This window comes from the organism of the source record quoted next, unplaced genomic scaffold (genome assembly GCF_019419815.1).
Source record: "Pyrus x bretschneideri cultivar Hongxiangsu unplaced genomic scaffold, Pyrus_bretschneideri_v1 Contig1, whole genome shotgun sequence".
Classification (NCBI taxonomy): Eukaryota; Viridiplantae; Streptophyta; class Magnoliopsida; order Rosales; family Rosaceae; genus Pyrus; species Pyrus x bretschneideri.
The window spans coordinates 10,047,132-10,065,882 of record NW_025999390.1 but is presented as its reverse complement, the minus strand read 5'-3'; the positions used below and the strand labels follow the sequence as shown (position 1 = coordinate 10,065,882).

At 36.8% G+C, this 18,751-nt stretch overlaps 1 protein-coding gene and 1 pseudogene across 2 annotated transcripts; both read right to left on the bottom strand.

Annotated features, from left to right (window-relative positions):
• Nucleotides 1-294: 294 nt before the first annotated feature.
• LOC103932733 lies at nucleotides 295-3,588 on the bottom strand (annotated as a pseudogene).
• A 12,244-nt stretch (nucleotides 3,589-15,832) lies between these two features.
• LOC103932738 (heptahelical transmembrane protein 1-like) lies at nucleotides 15,833-18,218 on the bottom strand. Of its 2 annotated transcripts, none has more exons than XM_009342380.3 (4): nucleotides 17,723-18,218; nucleotides 17,423-17,515; nucleotides 16,887-16,935; nucleotides 15,833-16,752 (listed from the first exon to the last, which is right to left on the bottom strand). In XM_009342380.3, the coding sequence occupies exons 1-4, from the start codon at nucleotides 18,058-18,060 to the stop codon at nucleotides 16,057-16,059; spliced, it is 1,176 nt and encodes a 391-aa protein (XP_009340655.1). In that variant the 5' UTR covers nucleotides 18,061-18,218; the 3' UTR covers nucleotides 15,833-16,056. The 2 variants fall into 2 exon arrangements, with proteins under 2 accessions (XP_009340655.1, XP_009340656.1); XM_009342381.3 differs by having other exon boundaries at nucleotides 15,833-16,707.
• Between the last annotated feature and the right edge of the window lie 533 nt (nucleotides 18,219-18,751).

Here is an 18,751-nt window from a genome sequence, read left to right as displayed (position 1 = left end):
CTTGCATATGTAGCTAGGTCTCACGTGAGTTCCACATATCCCTGCATATATAAGAAATGAGGTTGGTTTTATTATAAAGCCAAAGATCGATATGGAGCTTGAGAGGAAAAAATGCAACAAGATCTGATATATATATCTCTTATGAGCGTCGGTATATAGCTAGCCAGCTTGTGTCCCATTAATTACTGCTGACAAATTTTTACATACAAGAAAGACTACGGACTGATCAGATACCGAAAAAAATGAAGGGGTTAAAAAGATTACACAGGTGATGTCTAGGTTGATGAATCATGATCAAGTTTTGAGCTTAGAATTAAGTCGTCTCAGCCACACTGAGTGAAGAATCATGTGAATTACGTCAAACGGCTCAGACGGCCGATTAAGCACAAAATGCCTCTTAACTTTGGACACCCTCTTCTGCATTTTCACATAATTTTCATACGGAATTGCTTGTAAGATGGTCTTAATTTCCGGTATCTTGGCAACTGGAATTTGTACTGAAAATTGGCTCCAATCAAGAACATCATTGAAAGGCAATGTATAATTGTCAGAAATTAGCACCGGTACACATCCTGCATGAATTGCCTCCACAGCTCTAGGGCTTGCCACTTCAAACCCACTGGGGCACAAGCAGTACTTGCTTTGACCCATTAATTTTGTGTAGTTTTGGTCCTGGGGAAGCTTCTCATGGACTTGAACTTCATCATCTTTGTCCTTCCAATAATGTAGCAAGACAGTTCGAATCGGTCCGTGGACTCTGCCGGCGAAGAATGCTAGAATCTGGCGGTTGTTTGGGGCCTGACCTAAATCTGGTGGTCCAATCTCTCGAGGGAGTACATAAACTTCGGGCATTGAGACATCTCTTTGGGGTTTAAATTCTTCAGAGGTGTTGGCATTGCAAAGAACCCTAATAAAGTTCTTTAAGAGTTTAGAGTGACCTAATGAGATGCGGGGTGCCTGAAATATGATAAAATTATTGATTGAGATGACCTATACACATATCCTTATAATTTAATATCAAAATGTGGCACAAAAAGATAGCGCTTAGTAAGGCATTACCCAATCATGACATGATGCCATAAAATGGTCAGTGCCATCGCTTCTGTTCCAATATCGATACTTATTTGCCACGATGCCAATGTAGTCGATGACTACCCGCTGCAGGCGATCGAGATGGTAGTCTTGTATTCTAGTGATAGGTAAGTAAACGTATTCGACAATGTTGGCAACACTAAAGGGAAGGAAGAATGTGTGAGCCTCATCAGGATGCATAGCCCTGAAAGGGCTCTCCTTCCTCTCTATTTCATCTATGAAGTGTCCTTCAATGCCGTAAATATCTTTCATAGGACCCATGTGTATTAAGGGTAACTCTCCTTCCTTGTACGTCCACACCTTAAACCTCTTCCTCATTTCTATGTGACTCCTGACAATTAGCATCACAATCATTATAAGAAAGCATCGATCATGATGAAATTTATCTTTGGGAAGAAAATAAAAGCAGGTTTTTGTTAGCAATATAGATACTCAACTGATGAAAAGCATAAGAGTTTTTGTAAATGCTTCCTCTTGGGACAAAAGTCTCTTCTCTCTCTGAAGTATAGTTTCTGGACTGAATTGCTTCACGAATCGCTCACGTGCTTTAGCTAAATCTTCTTCGATTCTCTCCAAACTAGTTTTATTCTAATCATGGAGCACAAAAAAATTGTAATTAGTCAATGCAAGTTAACTTACCAAATACGTAATTATAACAAAGCTTAATTTTGGTTCCATGCACTAACCTTGTGCGTACTACTCCTTCGATGGAATTTTCCAGAATCCCATCGAAAGAACGTGTGGTTGGGTTGTGTAGTTGTTCTTTTTATGATTGAAGGACGTAGTGAAAGAGGAAATCAAGGGAAAATTATTAGATGGTATTCAGGGAAAGGTGAGAAGACTAGGAGGAAGAAGAGAAGAAACAAGAACGTTACTAACAAAAAAATTACTGTGGGAGATCGGAAGGCGCCTGCAGTACGTAGTAGTAGTCGTTCATATGGTACTGGTTGATTTTTCTGGTTCTATGGATTAGCATATATACGTACGCACGCGTACAATCTTTCAATCTTTCATTTTTTGGTAAACATAGATTGCATATGCATTAAGCCGGAACACTAAAAAAGACGGTAAAAACAAAGCCAAATACAACAAAATAAAACAACGCATGCATTGAAAAACAGATCAAGGCTTAGGAGGTGAAACCAACCCATGCACGAAGAAGAAACAACAAAATAAAACAAGGGTTTTGATAGAGAAGTGTATATAATATAGGTATAGGATATTTATATCCACACACTCTTTTTTACCTTTCTCACACTCTTCTCAAATTCTAGCCATTAAATTAAATGGATTGCCGAGGATCACATAAGAGAAATTAACAATGAGTGTGTGAAAGTAAAAAATGTATGTGGATAGGACCACACATGGATACATCTTCAAGAACAAATCTATGCAGTTAATTAATTGGGTAAATTACATAAAACTACCTCAATTATGGGTCGCACCACAATCTTATACCTTATGTTTTAAACATTGCAATTTCATACATAAACTTATGAATTTGTTGCAATGTTAGACCTCTGTTGTTTAATCCATTAAGTAGGCCGTTAAGTGATGATATGACAAATGCAAGGGCCATATTTTTCTGACGTGGAAGACCATGTAGATAAATTAACGGAGGGTTGACATTGCAACAAATTTATAAGTTAATGTATGACATTACAATGTTTAAAACATGAGGTATACGATTCTGTTGCGATCCATAGTTGAGGTAGTTTTATGAATTTACCCTAATTAATTAGAATATCTAGCCAGTTCATTTGTATTTAGTCACTGTTTATTTAATCATGAATGCCATTTGATACTCTCTAATGTATGTGGATCCTACATACAATGATATGATCACTCACATTTATTAAAGTGTATGTCAACACGTATCACTTTATTAGGTTTTTGCATGACCTGGATAAATGTTGATCTCATCATCGACCGCTTAGTTAAAGCACCAAAATATAACGGTTTTGATAGACTAAACTCCGATCCCAAAAGGTATATATATTGAGTACTTAACTAGCTAGCTAGCTTGACAAGAAAAGAAACAAAAAAAAAAAAAAAAAAAAGGCTAGCTAACAAGTCCAACTCATTTGTTTTATCAGTTTTTTGGGTTTAATTTGTGAATTTTCCAAATTTGGCTATCATTTTTTGAAATTGAAAACTGAAACAGTTGCTAATTAATTAACAAGTTATGAAAATTGAAACGTAATCAACCTGAAAATTTGAAATTGAAATGCTTACTTTGGTAAGATTAGCCCTGTGTCTCCTTTGATACATGGAGCCTGTGAGAAGCTCATCAAAATATGAAACTTGAGGTAGAGATGTGTGGTTTCTCTTTGTTAGGCTGGAAGGTGTAGTAGTAGTATTGAAAGAGGAAACAAGGGGAATATTGACATTGTTTTCACGAAGCAAAGGCGAGAAGGTTAGGACGAAGAAAACGAGAAAAAAGAAGATAATTAGCCAAAAAAGTGTGGGGCAGCGGAAAGCTGAATTCATGGCCATGGCTGGCTAGCTAGCTTGACTGTTTCTTCAATGTTGTGTCCGTTTATAAGAACCTCTGCAGAGCTGCATTTTTTTACTTGTATATAAAAGGGTAGCTCTTAGCGGTTTAACTGGGTGAAGATTATCACACATTGATACTAATGCAAATAATTGAACTTGGAAAAAATTGCTACAGAGATCGATAAATTTAAAATTACATAAAATTTCAAGATGAGTACCTTGCAAGTTATGTATTAGATAAATATTAATCAGTCTTTTTCCATGTATATGATCACAGAAGAGCCTCCCTCACACGGTATGATATTTTCTGTACTTTATACCATGACATCACACATTTTGAGAGCATCGGTCTCGTGCCCGATAATGAATATGCTCATAAGTAAGACTTTTTTCCATTTTGCTAACAGGTTTTAGGATGAAACCTTAACTTTGTTTATAGTATCAGAGTATGTTAGTTCACGTGTAAAGCTCAACAGCCACATGTGCTCCACGCCACCCAATTGTGGTTTCCACGTGCTAAACTTGAAAATTTGTCACACATGAGGGAGTGTGTTGAGTGATCAATCTCACATTAGGGAAATGAGGGAATTTGCATGTGCTTATAAGTAGTTGGGTTACTTCCATATTAACAATTGGTTTTATGGTGTAACCATCGACGGAGGGAGGTAAGGTCCAGTGGGGGCACATGCCCCCTCTCATCCCAACTTTTTTTTGCATTACAAGTTATTCAATTAATCATTCCCATTTTTTTTGCTTTGCAGATTATTCAGTTAATCATATTAAAATAGTGAAAATCCTCTTTTAGTTTTTAAATGCGCCTCCGTCCTGTATATTTTTCTCATGCACTAATGTCTAAACCTTGTTGAGTTGCATGTATTTGGTTAATTAGTACAAATGAGCATTAGATTGTCAACAATTAAAGACAAAATTAGACAATAGAGTAATAAAATTAGGCATTTTGAATTTTATTTTTTCTGTATTTGTAAAAGAACTAGCTTTATTTGTCCAAAAAAGGAGCTCAAATTTTTTAAGGTGCCCCTCCCTCTTAGTTAAATTTCTGACTTCATCCTTGGGTGTAACCTCAACTTTTTGATAGTATCAGAACAAATTAGCCATGTGAGAAGTCCAACGACCGCTTAGTATAAAGTATCAGAATTTAAGGGGATGATATCCTTCAAGGTTTTGAGGGACAAAACGTCTATGATCCGAAAAGGTATATATTGAGTGGAGGCAGATTGTCTGCCCTCCTGATTGGATGTCATTCCCATCCCCTTCTCTTTTGTGCGGTCACAGTTAAGTCACGTCAACATTTTATATTGATTTTTTTATAGAGATAATAAGACAAAAAGCAATAGAAATATAAAATGTTGATGTGGCTTAACCGTGATCGTACAAATAGAAGGAGATGAGAATAGCACCCAATTAGGAGGCAGACAATCTGCCTCCATATTGAGTAATTAACTAGCAAGTCCAACTCATTTGTTTATCAGTTTTTTAGGTTTAAGTCGTTGAAGTCCATTTCTTGGATCACCACGCACCAATTTAATTCTCGAAACTGCACCAATTTAATTCTCGAAACTGCTGCGGTTCTGCGTTTTGATTGAATCGAAAGTAATGTGCTGTTAAAGGTGGCTTGAATCATAATCTTCTGATTGATAGAGAGATAAAAATTGAAAATCTAATGGATACCTTGGAATTTGTTCGATTTATATATCATTGAAAAAATTGGTTTTTGTACAACTTTTTAAGTAGGATAATGCTAAGGAGATCAATTTTAATATTTGGATTTAAATCTAAATATTTAAGTTTATTAAAAGATAGAATTTAGCTTTGTAAGCGGTGAATGTCACTTAACCTTCCAGACCTAAATTTTAGGACCTAAAATGTATTAATTGTTGTGGAATAGTTTTAACTCTAATTCTTTTTCAATATGATTTTTTTTTTTTTTTGGTAACTTTGAGTTATGTTATTCTAGTATTTTTTTTTTTGGTCAAACAATATATTTTGTTAAATTAAATATTAAATTAGCCACTGAGGTTCAAACTCACACCGTCATGATGGCTCAACACATTTCCATCTTAATTTAGTTTTATAAATGTTTTAACCTAAAAAACTTTAAATTTCGACAAAATTTCTAAAACCAAACAAATCATATTAACCAACCAAATTTCAATATACACACTAACCAACCAAACTTCAATACAAACACTAAATATGTATTTTATTATTTTGATTGTTGGATTTTAATTTCAGACGTTGAATTTTTTATTTTTTTATTTTTTATTTTTGAATTTGATAAAAATAAATATGGACTGTTAGATCAATTTCAAAGGTTTGCCCCAAAAAATAGAGTTTGATCTGGACTGTTGTTAACCAACTGTCTAGGAATCGAAAGGCCTACAGTTACTGTTGGACTGTTGGCCACTAACTCTAATATTCAGCTACATTTAAAATTCAAAAAAATTGGAGCCTGCTCAAGATTTAGGTGTCAAATCTGAACCCAAATTGGGTCCAATCTAAAGTGGGTCTTCCTAATGATTAGAGTTGGTCTAATAATAAAACTCGTAAAAATTAAATAGGACAAATTTATTAATATTAAAAAGAGGGTGGGGTTCCTAACTATTATGTTAATTTAGGAATGGAGAGCTTGAAATCCTAGATGCATAAGTAAAAATTTAATATTCTATTCCCTAGAATAATAGATCAACGTGTAATTATACATTTGTTGATGTAAAAACTAATTTATTTGTTTGGTGGTCAAACCATGGTTAATGTCATTAAAGAAAGTTTGAGGTTTTTGTCACAGTATAAGGCTATGATATCTTTCTTTCTTAACGATTCCATGTGAGACAGTGCTACACATAATCATAATAAGCGTAGCAAAGTATATATTATAACCTAAACTAAATATTTAAGAATTCTTACAAAATGTCACTTAGTACTATGGTTTAATGGTATTCCTCTTCATTTGTAAGTAAGAGGTTTTAGGTTTGATTCTCGCCAAATATGAATTTGAACCGCATTATTACTAACCCATCGTGAGAGACTTTTAGGTTTTATGAAATTTTAGACTCAAGTGTTTAACGATAATGCTTGTGTCACCCCATAGGATGACCAACTTGTCCCCCACTTACGATTAATGAACCTTACCATCCAAACATCATAATTTGAACCTTACATTCTCTTTATCATCATCTAGAGATCATATATATGTAAAAATTTATTCAATTTGGAGATCTTTGAGTCATTTATATGCATAAAATAAATGGAAAGATCATCATAAGGATGCTATTTGTTACCAAAACCGTTAATTGGTGTAACATATATAGATGACTAAACGATCTCCAAATTAAATATTTTTTTGCAAATAAAATAGTTCTAATTATGATGTTCGGACAATAAATGTTCGTTAACCGTTTGTGGGGCACAAGTAAATCCCCCACGACCCCCCCCCCCCAAGAGGACACAAGCATTATCCATTGTTTAATTGATCTATTCAAACACTAATACTAAAAATCCACTAAACATACTAAATAAAGAACTTTCGGCTTGACTAGTTGTGTGACCACTCTTACTTTGCTCCATGTTGTTCCCATCCCCAATGCATGAATTCCTCCTTGTGAGAAAAGTCATAAGGATGATGTTGTTAGGCCACTCCACCCATTATATAAGAGCAACTCCACCGAGACAATTAGCCCGATGGACCCGCGACTTTGAAGACCCAATAGCCAGAGCAACCTTCTCCAACCCAGAGGGCGATTGGGCAGGCGCAGGGGGGGGCGCTCGAGTGAGAGGCCTGGCTCGAATCGGTGGCCAGAGAGCTCAAGGGCCAAGTGATGCAACGCTGACGTCAGCCACTAATTTATTATTTTTGTGTCAGGCTTGTGCACAAGACACGAACGTGGGGGTGCGTCCCCAACAACATTTCAAGTTGGGGGTCTGTGGTTCAGATGTCATAAATGTTACCGTTGGTGGCCACGTGTCACATTCTCATCCGTTGGATTTCAACGGTTACTTTTCCTAGACCGTTGGATACCCAATGGCAAAAAAAAAAAATTGAACCTTCCACAATATCAGTAGTTGGATTTGAGATCCACGGTCCACGTTATTCGCCTTTATAAATTAAAAAAAAAAAAGAATTAACATTAAAAAAAAAACTAAAATGTTACCGTTGTGCCACGTGGCACATTCTGGAGGGTTGGATTTCAAAATTTTTTTAATCCAACGGCAGAAATTAATTAAGGTAATAAAAAATGTTAAAAATTAATAAAAAATTTACTTTTCTATAAATACCTTCTCATTATATTTTACCTTACACCACAATTTCATATTTTCTCAAATACTTTCAACCACATTCCAATCTTTCTCTCAAAGTTTCAATCCAATTGGTTCGAACAAAATGACTAATGATGCAGGTACGAATTGGACGCTTGTTGAAGATGTTACGTTGTGTTCCAGCTAGGTTGAAGTTACTTATGATCCGATTACATGTAATGAGATGCAGTTGCGAGAAATGTGGAGTCTTAGGTATGATTTGGGGTTGAGGTGATTTAAAAAAAAAAGCTGGGAGAGTTTTTGGTGTTTGGTAGACACCTCAAACCAGCTTTTTTTCAAAGTTTCAGATGAAAAAAGGCTAAAAAGTGGAAGCTACAAAAAATAGCTTCAAAAGGTGGATTATTTTCAAAGTTTCTCCTAATTCCTCACACTTTCAGGAGGAAGAACAACGTCGCCACGTCCCGGTGACCCAGCTCCAATTCGTTGATCAAGAATTGCAAATCGACAGCCCGATCGTCCATTTCTTCATTGTCGCCTTTCTCCTCCCCTTCATTGCTTTCTCCATCGTCATCTCTGCCTCTACCTTTGTCATCATAAATGGTGAATTTCTCAGCCTTGAACGTGAGGTTGGAAAGCACAATTTCAGAAACCCTAGTCCCATAAGTTCCATTAAACCCTAATTTGGAGGTGAAGTGAGAGGGGGAGGAGAAAATAAGGATTGGGGTAATCTGCGTCATCGCCGGAGAAGAAATCGTCGTCTAAGGTTCTAACACAGGTGAGGTGAAGAAATGGGCGGTGTCGGCGACGGAGAGAGATCGAAGAAGGGGACTCGGTTGGAGATATAGGAGAGCGGTGGTTGGTATTGCCAGCGTCAGCGAGGTCGAGGCAGGATAGGAGGGATTTGAGAGAAGGGTCGCGGTCGACAAAGGAGGTGAGGAGGTGGGTCCCATTTTCGACGACCATGCGGAAGGAGAAGATGAGGAGGGAGAGAAGGACGAAAGTGAAGAGGTTGCCAGCGAACGACATTGTGGCTTGTCATAGCACATCTAGTATTATACCTTTTTGATCATTTCACACAGTCATAGTTGTTTTACATAAAAGTTTACCAAACACTATCATACTGTTTTTTTTTTTTCCAAAAGCACTTTTACAAAAAAGTTTGCCAAACACTCTGCTGCTTTATTTCGCAGCTACTTATTCTCACACAATATAAGCAGCTTTTATTCAAAGTACAGCAATACCAAATCAACCCTTATTCATACCAATTATCTTGAGAAAATTGTAGGGAAAAGAACCAAAGAATCGATGTCCAGTATTTGGAGAATACTCAGCCAATCGTTTAGTCTTTGGAGAAACGCCTTGGCACAAGCTAGTGTTAATCTTCGAAGTGGGGAAAATTTAGCGGACCAGGTAACAATATATTATTTATTTGTTTGTACTATACCCAAATTTACATTAGCTACTTTGATTATAATTATTTCTTCTCCCGCATTGTATATATACTTCAAGCACAAGCATGATATAATGCCAAAACCAGAAACAAAAACAAATCATTCACCCGGTGGGAAGGTTAGAATATTGTCAAATATTGTCCTAAATTCAGAGTTGTGCCTGTTGGTCCAAAAGTTGTCATGAACAGCACCCATCTACACTCTACGCCCGTTCATGACTCGCATATGAAACCAACATAGAGAAAGTGCCGGAAACGCCCATTGAACAAGCGTCGAGGTCGACCCGTTATCCAATTAGGCATCAAGGTAAGAAGGCTTCAAAGAGAAAATAGAGTGCTTCCAAGAATGATTATGAAAAATATATGAAAGAACTTGCTCGCCAAGGTGAATTAACTTTGGCGCGGGAAATGACTAAATTTGAGGCTGATAAGACTAGAGATGAGGCAAAAACTGCAGCTGTTCAGAGATTATTTCAAGCTAATAAGAGAGAAAGAGAACTACTTAGGAAAAAGAATGAAGAGCTTAAAGAAGAAAGAAAGGCCCAACAAGATCATGGCATTATGAAAGAGCCTGTAGAGGGGAAGTCACCAGATTCTAAATATTTTTGGAATTCGGAGAAAGCGGACGTGGTGCGAATGAGGCGTGCAAGGGAAGCGAGAGTAAGAGGAGATGGTCGTAGCACCACAAGAGGAGATGATCCTAACACCACAAATTGGTTAGGTGATGATTTTCCATTCACGAGGGACTAGTGAATTTGTTTTTAATCAGAGCCCATAATTTTCCAATCACTTTGGGTTATAATTTCTTATTTATTGAATAAAGTACTTTATGTTGTTTCCAATTTATTGAATTTAGTACTTTATTTAAACTAAGAGTATATTTATTTAATTTGGTAATTTATTTAAACTAAGAGAATCTTCATTCAAAGGACATAAGCACACCAAATAAAATTACATAAACATACCAAATAAAAAATAAAAAAACTCACTAAATGAACTTAAAAAACACACCAAATAAAATTAAATAAACACACCAAATAAAAACAAACACACTAAATGCACTTAAGTATCTTGAGCTTGTTTCAACTCCCACTGGTGCTCTATCAAGTCAATTTGCCGAACATTGTGCATATATGGGTCCTGAAGTGTAGTATATTGTTGAATGAGCCTTTCATTGTAACGTCCATCCCTTTGTAATGGCTCGTGTTGCACGGGTTCTTTAGTAGCGTTATAAGCACAATATATTTATATTTTGGAATTGTTCATCGTGTCTGGCTTATATTCATCAACGGCATCATAATCATGCTCATCTTTCACAATCATGTTGTGCAGAATGATGCACGTCATCATGATGGATCAAAGCGACTCTAAATCAAACATTCTGGCAGCACCCCTGACAATCGCCTATAGAGCTTCGAGGATACCAAAACAACGCTCCACATCCTTCCTACACCCCTCTTGACAGCTTGTAAAGTGTTTTTTCTTTGCACTTCGTGGACGTGGCACTGTTTTGACAAACGATGACCACCTTAGGTAATGTTGTCTGCTAGGTAGTAGGGCTCGTGGTACTTATGTCCGTTGACCCAGTACGTGACTCTTGGTGCTTTTCTTTGTAGGACATCATTGAACACTAGGGATTCAACAAGAACATTAAGGTCATTTAAGTCCCTGGAACATCGAAAAAAGCATGCCAAATCCATGTATCAAATGAGGTCACCGCCCCCAAAATGATACTTTTTGCTCATTTTCTGTCCCCATAAGCTCCTTGTCATACACTTGGACAATTTTTCCAGGTCCAGTGCATACAGTCGATGCTTCTAATCATCCCAGGAAAACCTCGCATCTCACCCTTCTTCAGAAGTATTTGCAAGTCCATCTCAGTAAGTCTCTGGAGGTACTTTGTGGTGTAAATAGATTCAATTGCGGAACAAAACCTCATCAGGGACTCAAGAATGGTTGATTTCCCCATCTTCGATATCTCATCCACTTGATCTGCAGACAAGGCAACAGTAATTTTTTGCTCAAGAATAAGACCCATAACACCAAAAGCATCATTATTTTGCACAAAGTAAGAATCATGGTTGTAAACAGCAATCATGATTTTGTTGAACAAATGTCGTTTCATTCTAAAACGACGTCTAAAGTACGTATCAGAGAATGCACTGCTACGAATAAAATAATCCTCCAAGAGATCCATACCTCGTCGTTGCCTGCTTATATCAATGTTTGCGGAAAAGCTGAGTCTGCAGATCTGAGCCACAACTTGGATGACTTGATAGGAATGTGAGGCTATTTGGCTTCTTGCTTTGTCATCTCTCCTTCTACACTCCTTATCCTCATTCTCTTCCATCACATTTTCGCCCACCTGGAGATTGAACATTTCTTCCCCTTGCTTAAACAATTATTTCTCTTACTCATCGATTTCCCACAACATCCTTAAAGAAGACATTGTAAGAAAGAAGCAAAAACTATAAATAATGATAGAGATTTTGATTTTAGTGTGTGATTTCATAGGATGGATGATGGGTTATATGGAGGAAAAAGAAAGGATTAAGTTGTAGATAATGCAACGTGACATGTCGTCATTTGTTAAAGATCTAATCGAAATCTATCCTCAAAGATTGTAAATAGATTATGACACGTGGCGTGACGTGATTGGTTAAAAATCTTATTGGAAATATATCCTTAATGATTCTGAAAAGGTAACGACACGTGGTACGATAGCATTGGATAAATATCTTTTCAAACTCTATCACCAAAAATTTTCTTTTCAAATAATGACACGTGGCGTAACGAGAACAATTAAAAATCTTATCTGAAATTATAAATAAAATTATTTTGTATTATTTTATAAAATAAAAAATACTAATATTTTATTGTCTATTGTCATAGCTATTCAGCGTAAGAGCAAGTCCAGCGGGGGGAGTAGCCCGATCTACCGGTTAGAAAACAGGACCAAATCGCCCCGACAATCAAGTCCAGCCCATGCTGGCGATTGCGCAAGAGGGGGTCCGAGGCAGAGGCCCGACATGATTCGATGGCTCGAGAGCCCGAGGTGGAGGTGATGCAACGCTGACGTCAGGGCAACGTCATCCACATTATATTTTCTTTTGCGCCAGGCGCGTGCATAACACGCAGTGTGTAGGGACATGTCCCCGACCAGTTTTGCAGGCGCTGGGGCCCACAGCGCAAACCTCAGTAATGTTACCGTTGGAGGCCACGTGGCACCTTCGCGTCCGTTGGATTTCCAATGGTAAAAAAAATGCAAACCTTCTTTAATTTCAGCTGTTAGATTTGAGATCAATGGTTCACGTTATTCGCCTTTATAAATTAAAAAAATGAAAAACAGTAAAAAAATTGAAATTTTACCGTTGTGCCACGTGGCACAATCTGGAAGGTTGGATTTTAAAATTTTTAAAATCCAATGGCAAAAATAAATTATGTGAATAAAAAATGTAAAAAATTAATAAAAAATCCGAAAAGAAATCTTAAAAATTAAAAAATTAAAAAATTTTGATTTTACTTTTCTATAAATACCTTCTCATATCTTCTATCTTACACCACAATTTCATATTTTCTTGAATACTTTCAACCACATACCTATCTTTCTCTCAAAGTTTCAATCCAATTGGTTTCCAACAAAATGACTAATGATGCAGGTACGAATTGGACACTTATTGAAGAGCAAGAGGAGATGCTCTTAGCACCACAAGAGGAGATGATCCTAGCACCACAAATTGGTTAGGTGATGATTTTCCATTCATGAGGGACTAGGGAATTTGTTTTTAATTGGAACCCATAATTTTAAAATCACTTTGGGTTGTAATTTCTTATTTATTGAATAGAATACTTTATGTTATTTCCAATTTATTGAATTTAGTACTTTATTTAAACTAAGAGTATATTTATTTATTTTGGTAGTTTATTTAAACTAAGAGAATCTTTATTCAAGGGATATAAACACACCAAATAAAATTACATAAACATACCAAAAAAAAAAAAAAAACTCACTAAATGAACTTAAAAAACACACCAAATAAAATTAAATAAACACACCAAATAAAAACAAACACAGTAAATGAACTTAAGTATCTTGAGCTTGTTTCAAGTCTTACTGGTGCTCTATCAAGTCAATTTGCCAGGCATTGTGCATATATGGTCCTGAAGTGCAGTATATCGTTGAATGAGCATTTCATTGTAACGTCTATCTCTTTTTAATGGCTCATGTTGCACGGGTTCTTTGGTGGCGTCATAAGCACAATATATTTGTGTTTTGGAATTGTTCATCGTGTCTAGCTCATATTCATCAACGACATCATAATCGCACTCATCTTCCACAATCATGTTGTGAAGAATGATGCACGTCATCATGATGGATCGAAGCAACTCTGAATCAAACATTTTGGCAACACCCCTGACAATCGCCCAACGAGCTTGGAGGATACCAAAAAACCGTTCCATGTCCTTCTTACACCCCTCTTGACAACTTGCAAAGTGTTTTTCCTTTGCACTTCGTGGACGTGGCACTGTTTTGACAAACGATAACCACCTTGGGTAAATGTCGTCTGCTAGGCAATATGGCCTATGGTACTTATGTCCGTTGACCCAATACGTGACTCTTGGTACTTTTCCTTGCAGGACATTGTTGAACACTAGGGATTGGGTAAGGACATTGAGGTCATTTTGAGCCCCCGGAACACCGAAAAAAGCGTGTCAAATTCATGTATCAAATGAAGCCACCGCCTCCAAAATGGTACTTTTTGCTCATTTTATGTCCCTATAAGCTCCTTGCCATACACTTAGACAGTTTTTTCAGGTCCGGTGCATACAATCGATGCTTCTAATTATCCTAGGAAAACTTCGCATCTCGGCCTTTTTCAGAAGCCTTTGCAAGTCCATCTTAGTAGGTCTCCGGAGGTACTATGTGGTGTAGATAGATTCGATTGAGGAACAAAACCTCATCAGGGGCCCAAGAATGGTTGATTTCCCCATCCTCACTATTTCATCCACTTGGTCTGCTGACGCTCCATATGCAAGCATCCGTAAGGTAGCAGTAATTTTTTGCTCAGGAATGACACCCATAACACCAAAAGCATCATTCTTTTGCACAAAGTAAGAATCATGGTTGCAAACAGCAATCATGATTTTGTTAACAAATGTCGTTCCATTCTAAAACGATGTCTAAAGTACGTATCAGGGAATTCACTGTTGGACAAAATAATCGTCCAAGAGATCCGTACCTCATCGTTGCTTGCTTCTATCAAGGTTTGTGGAACGGCTAGGCCTGCAGATCTGAGCCACAGCTTGGATGACTTGACTACAATGTGAGGCTATTTAGCTTTTTTACTTTGTCATTTCTCCTTCTACTCTCCTCATCATCTTCCTCTTCCATCACATTTTCGCCCACCTGGAGATTGAACATTTATTCCCCTTACTTAAACAATTTTTTCTCTGACTCATCGATTTCCCACAACATCCTTGAAGAAGACATTGTAAAAAGGAAGCATAAACTATGAATAATGATAGAGATTTTGATTTTGATGTGTGATTTCTTAAGATGGATGGTGGGTTATATGGAGGAAAAATAAAAGATTAGGTTGTAGATAATGCCATGTGGCATGTCGTCATTCGTTAAAAACCTGATCGAAATCTATCATCAAAGATTGTAAACGGATTTTGACACGTGGCGCGACGTGATTGGTTAAAAATCTTATCGAAAATCTATCCTTAAAAATTCTGAAAAGGGAACGACACGTAGCACGACGATATTAGATAAATATCTTATCGAAATCAATCACCAAAAGTTGTCTTCTCGGACAATGACACATAGCGCAACAAGAACGATTAAAAATCTTATCCGAAATTACAAATAAAATTATTTTGTATTATTTTATAAAATAAAAAATACTAATATTTTATTGCTTATTGCCATAGCTATTCAGTGTAGGAGTGGAGATGTAAAAGGTAGTTACTATTCATTAGACGCTATTCAATAGTGACTTGCCCTAGGGGGCCTTTGCAACGCAGGACTTGCTCTAAGAGATGGAGATGCAAAAGGTAGTAACTGTTCATTAAAGGTAGTTACTGTTCACTAGAGGCTATTCAATGATGAGTTGCCCTAGAGGGCCTTTGCAACGCTGGAGTTGCTCTAAATGTACCTTACAGCAGGAGTATATGTATTTGTTTATATGTTGTCATTTCATGCAAAGAGTGTGACTATCCATGTCTCCTAACAGTCCAATATTCATCTAGGTTTGTTACCGAACTCTCTATATCGATCATTTCTCAATTCCTTAGTACAGTTTCCGTTTAATTGGATGAGAAACTGAGAACCTTGTTAATTCCAATTAAGATATTTTTGTTATTTTTGTAACCATCCTCTAGTATCCACACGTTGTGAAGAAAAGAAGTTTTTTATGTGAACAAGCTTTGTACAATTTGATTATTCAATATATGTGCATTCTGTATACAAACTGATATGATGTAGTAGACAATTTTAAAAAAAATAAATCAGTCGCAGAAAACAATTTTTCAACTTTTCCTTTTCCTGGAATTCTTCTAAGAAATAACACAATGACAGCCTCAGCTTTTCTCTAAGCTGGCTATCAACAAATCAATAACAATTTCCCCTACCCCATGAATACAATACAATCACAGACTCAACCCTCAACCTAAGACAACCAAAAACAAAAAGCAAATAAATAAAGTTGCTTCTTGCTGATATGTTACATAGTGATTAAATTTTAATTACTGTCACATCCAAAGCTGTTTCGCCAGTCTAGCATTACAAGAATTGCACCATAATGCGCCAACGCACCCAAAACCACCAAAACATGAAATATCTGATGGCTGTGCCCTGCCAAATCAAACCACCCCGGCCTCCATCTCTCCGGAATCCGAGTGACATAAAATCCGGTCCCCGTCAAATAGAAAAACGCCATGGCAGCTTCAAACATTAGAGTGAGGTTGCGCTTTGGATTGCCCCAGTTTACAACGCTGGCATGGATGGCAGGGATGATACCAAACAACCCCATTGAAGCAAACAACAAGGCGCGAAATGTGCGAAATTCGCTGCTTGAGAGCTTAGGCGAGAGCAATGTCACGATAGTGAAAATGCCCATTACCGTTATGCCGCCGAGGTAGATGAACTGCCAGCGCGAGTCGCATTGGAAGATGTAGTAGATTGGAGGGAAGAATGAGGTGATGATCATGGTGGTGATGCCAGCGTAGTCGATGCGGAGGAGCATGAGGTTTAATGGGTGGGAGTGACATGAAAAGAGGTGGCAAATGGTGCTTGAGAGGAGGCAGAACATAGAGCCGGCGAGGAACACATAAAATGGCCAATATGTCACGCCCATTTCAGGTGATGCTACTGATGATGCAAATTCCATATCCTGAGATGTCATTTGCTTCAGATCAGTAAGATTTGTTGTCATCCCCTGTTAAAGTTCTAGTATTAATTTTTGAAATCGTATATAAAACAAATTGTGATCACAAGAAGTAGTGATCTCACATAAATACGAGTAATAATGTTATAGGATTAGGAACTTAATTAGAAGCTAAAGTTAAATACCGAAATGAAATCATGGGAGACATTTGTGACTGCGCTAATAGGCGTGGACCTGCATCATACAAATGCAAATTAAATGAGAAGTTGATGAATTAATTTGCATTATTAAGAGTACAGTTTCCCAGCTACAACTGTTAATCAAGTACTTAATCATACTTAAAATAGTATACATCATTGTGTACCATCACATATATACATTGTCTCTTAAATGGCCCAAAATTAGCTGTTAGTAAATTCCCTGAAATTTTTTAGAGCACACCCAACAATTAGATTAGCAATTTATATTAATGAATTGATGTACTCTAAAACCATAGGGTTTTGCAGTTTTGAGACTAATGTATGGAATAATGTTCAATCCTTATTTTCCCACTATTGCTTGTCTAAAAATAAATTTATCCACAAAAGATAGAAAATCCAAAAGCTAAGTTTCTAATTTTATGATCAGTCATTATCCATTCTAATTTTAAAATTAGTTTTAAAAATTCCAAGTTGCCAAAAACAGAATTAGAAAGATAAAGAAAAAAAAATCCTCAACAAACCTGGAAAAAAAGGCAAGGAGATCCGCTACCTGAGGCACTTCCAACAGATTCGCCATAGTCAAACCCAGAAACAGAACAAACCCAATGAAATGCCTGAAATAATTCCAAAACAAATGTCCAAAATTTTTATAAGAAAAAAAAACATAATTTAAGTAGCAATCAAATTCAAGGAAATTGAACAAGAAAACCCATCAAACAAAATAAAATACATCAAAGAATATGAAAACTAGTTTGATTAATGAACAGATGAATAAATTAACTTAGATTTTGAATTGATCATAACAAAATTAAAAAACATACGTCCAAACGTTGAGGGTTTCGTTATGCCACCGGAACACGCTGAAGAAGGCTTCCGCCAGAGGCCAATCAGCGCGGTAATAATTGAGTATGAACTCATTGTCCTTCATGTACTCCGGCAACTCCCAATACGACATCAACCCGTACCGTTTCGGTTTCGCCTTGTTTTGCTTCTTCTTCTTCTTCCTCTTGTTCTTAATATTGTCTGCAGAAGAGATGTTACGGATTAGGTTTTGATGGTTCTTCATTTCTTCTTCTTGTTTGGCAGACGTGGGAGAAGAAGCTGTTTGTTTTGATGAATATCTCTTCCTGGCAAGAGCTCCTCCTTCCTTGGGACTCATTGTCGCCGGACAAAATAATCACAAGGAGGTTGTGGAGGGAGGAGGCTTTCGCTTCAGAGAGAGAACGATAGAGAGAGAGAAATTGGGCTTGTAGGGTGAAAAAATTTATATGGAGAGGGACGGGGTTATTGTTTTGAAGAAGGGGAGAGGATTGGATGGGATATCGGGGCTGCCTATTTAGTGCAGTTGGAGGTTGCACAACTGCACCTACCAACCGCCAAACATTTAATTAAATTTTTAGGGTTTCGATTACATGAAATGAAAAAAAAAATGGTTAGACATTGACAAAGACATTTTTATGGATATCAGAAACATAAGCCACGTGTGGTAGTACCTTATGTGTTATGATGTTTGAATAACATGATAAAATAAATTTACGTGTTATAATTTGAGTCGAATAACGTGTGTAGTACTATTAGTAGATGGAAGAATTTTTTGCATGGGGCGAGCAGCTATCCATACCTAAACCATTAAGAATGCATGACGTCTTTGCCTGGTCTTTCTAGGAAGAATCTTACAAATTGGTTAACCATATTTTCATTACGTTCACACCAAGCCTAACTGATCAACCAATTTACATAAAAATCCGCTTTTAATTTGGTTTAATTCTCAATTTCACATTACTCATCAGTATATTAATTAAAAAGATATTTTAGTCATCAAAATAGTGTCTAAAATTGGCATAACTCTT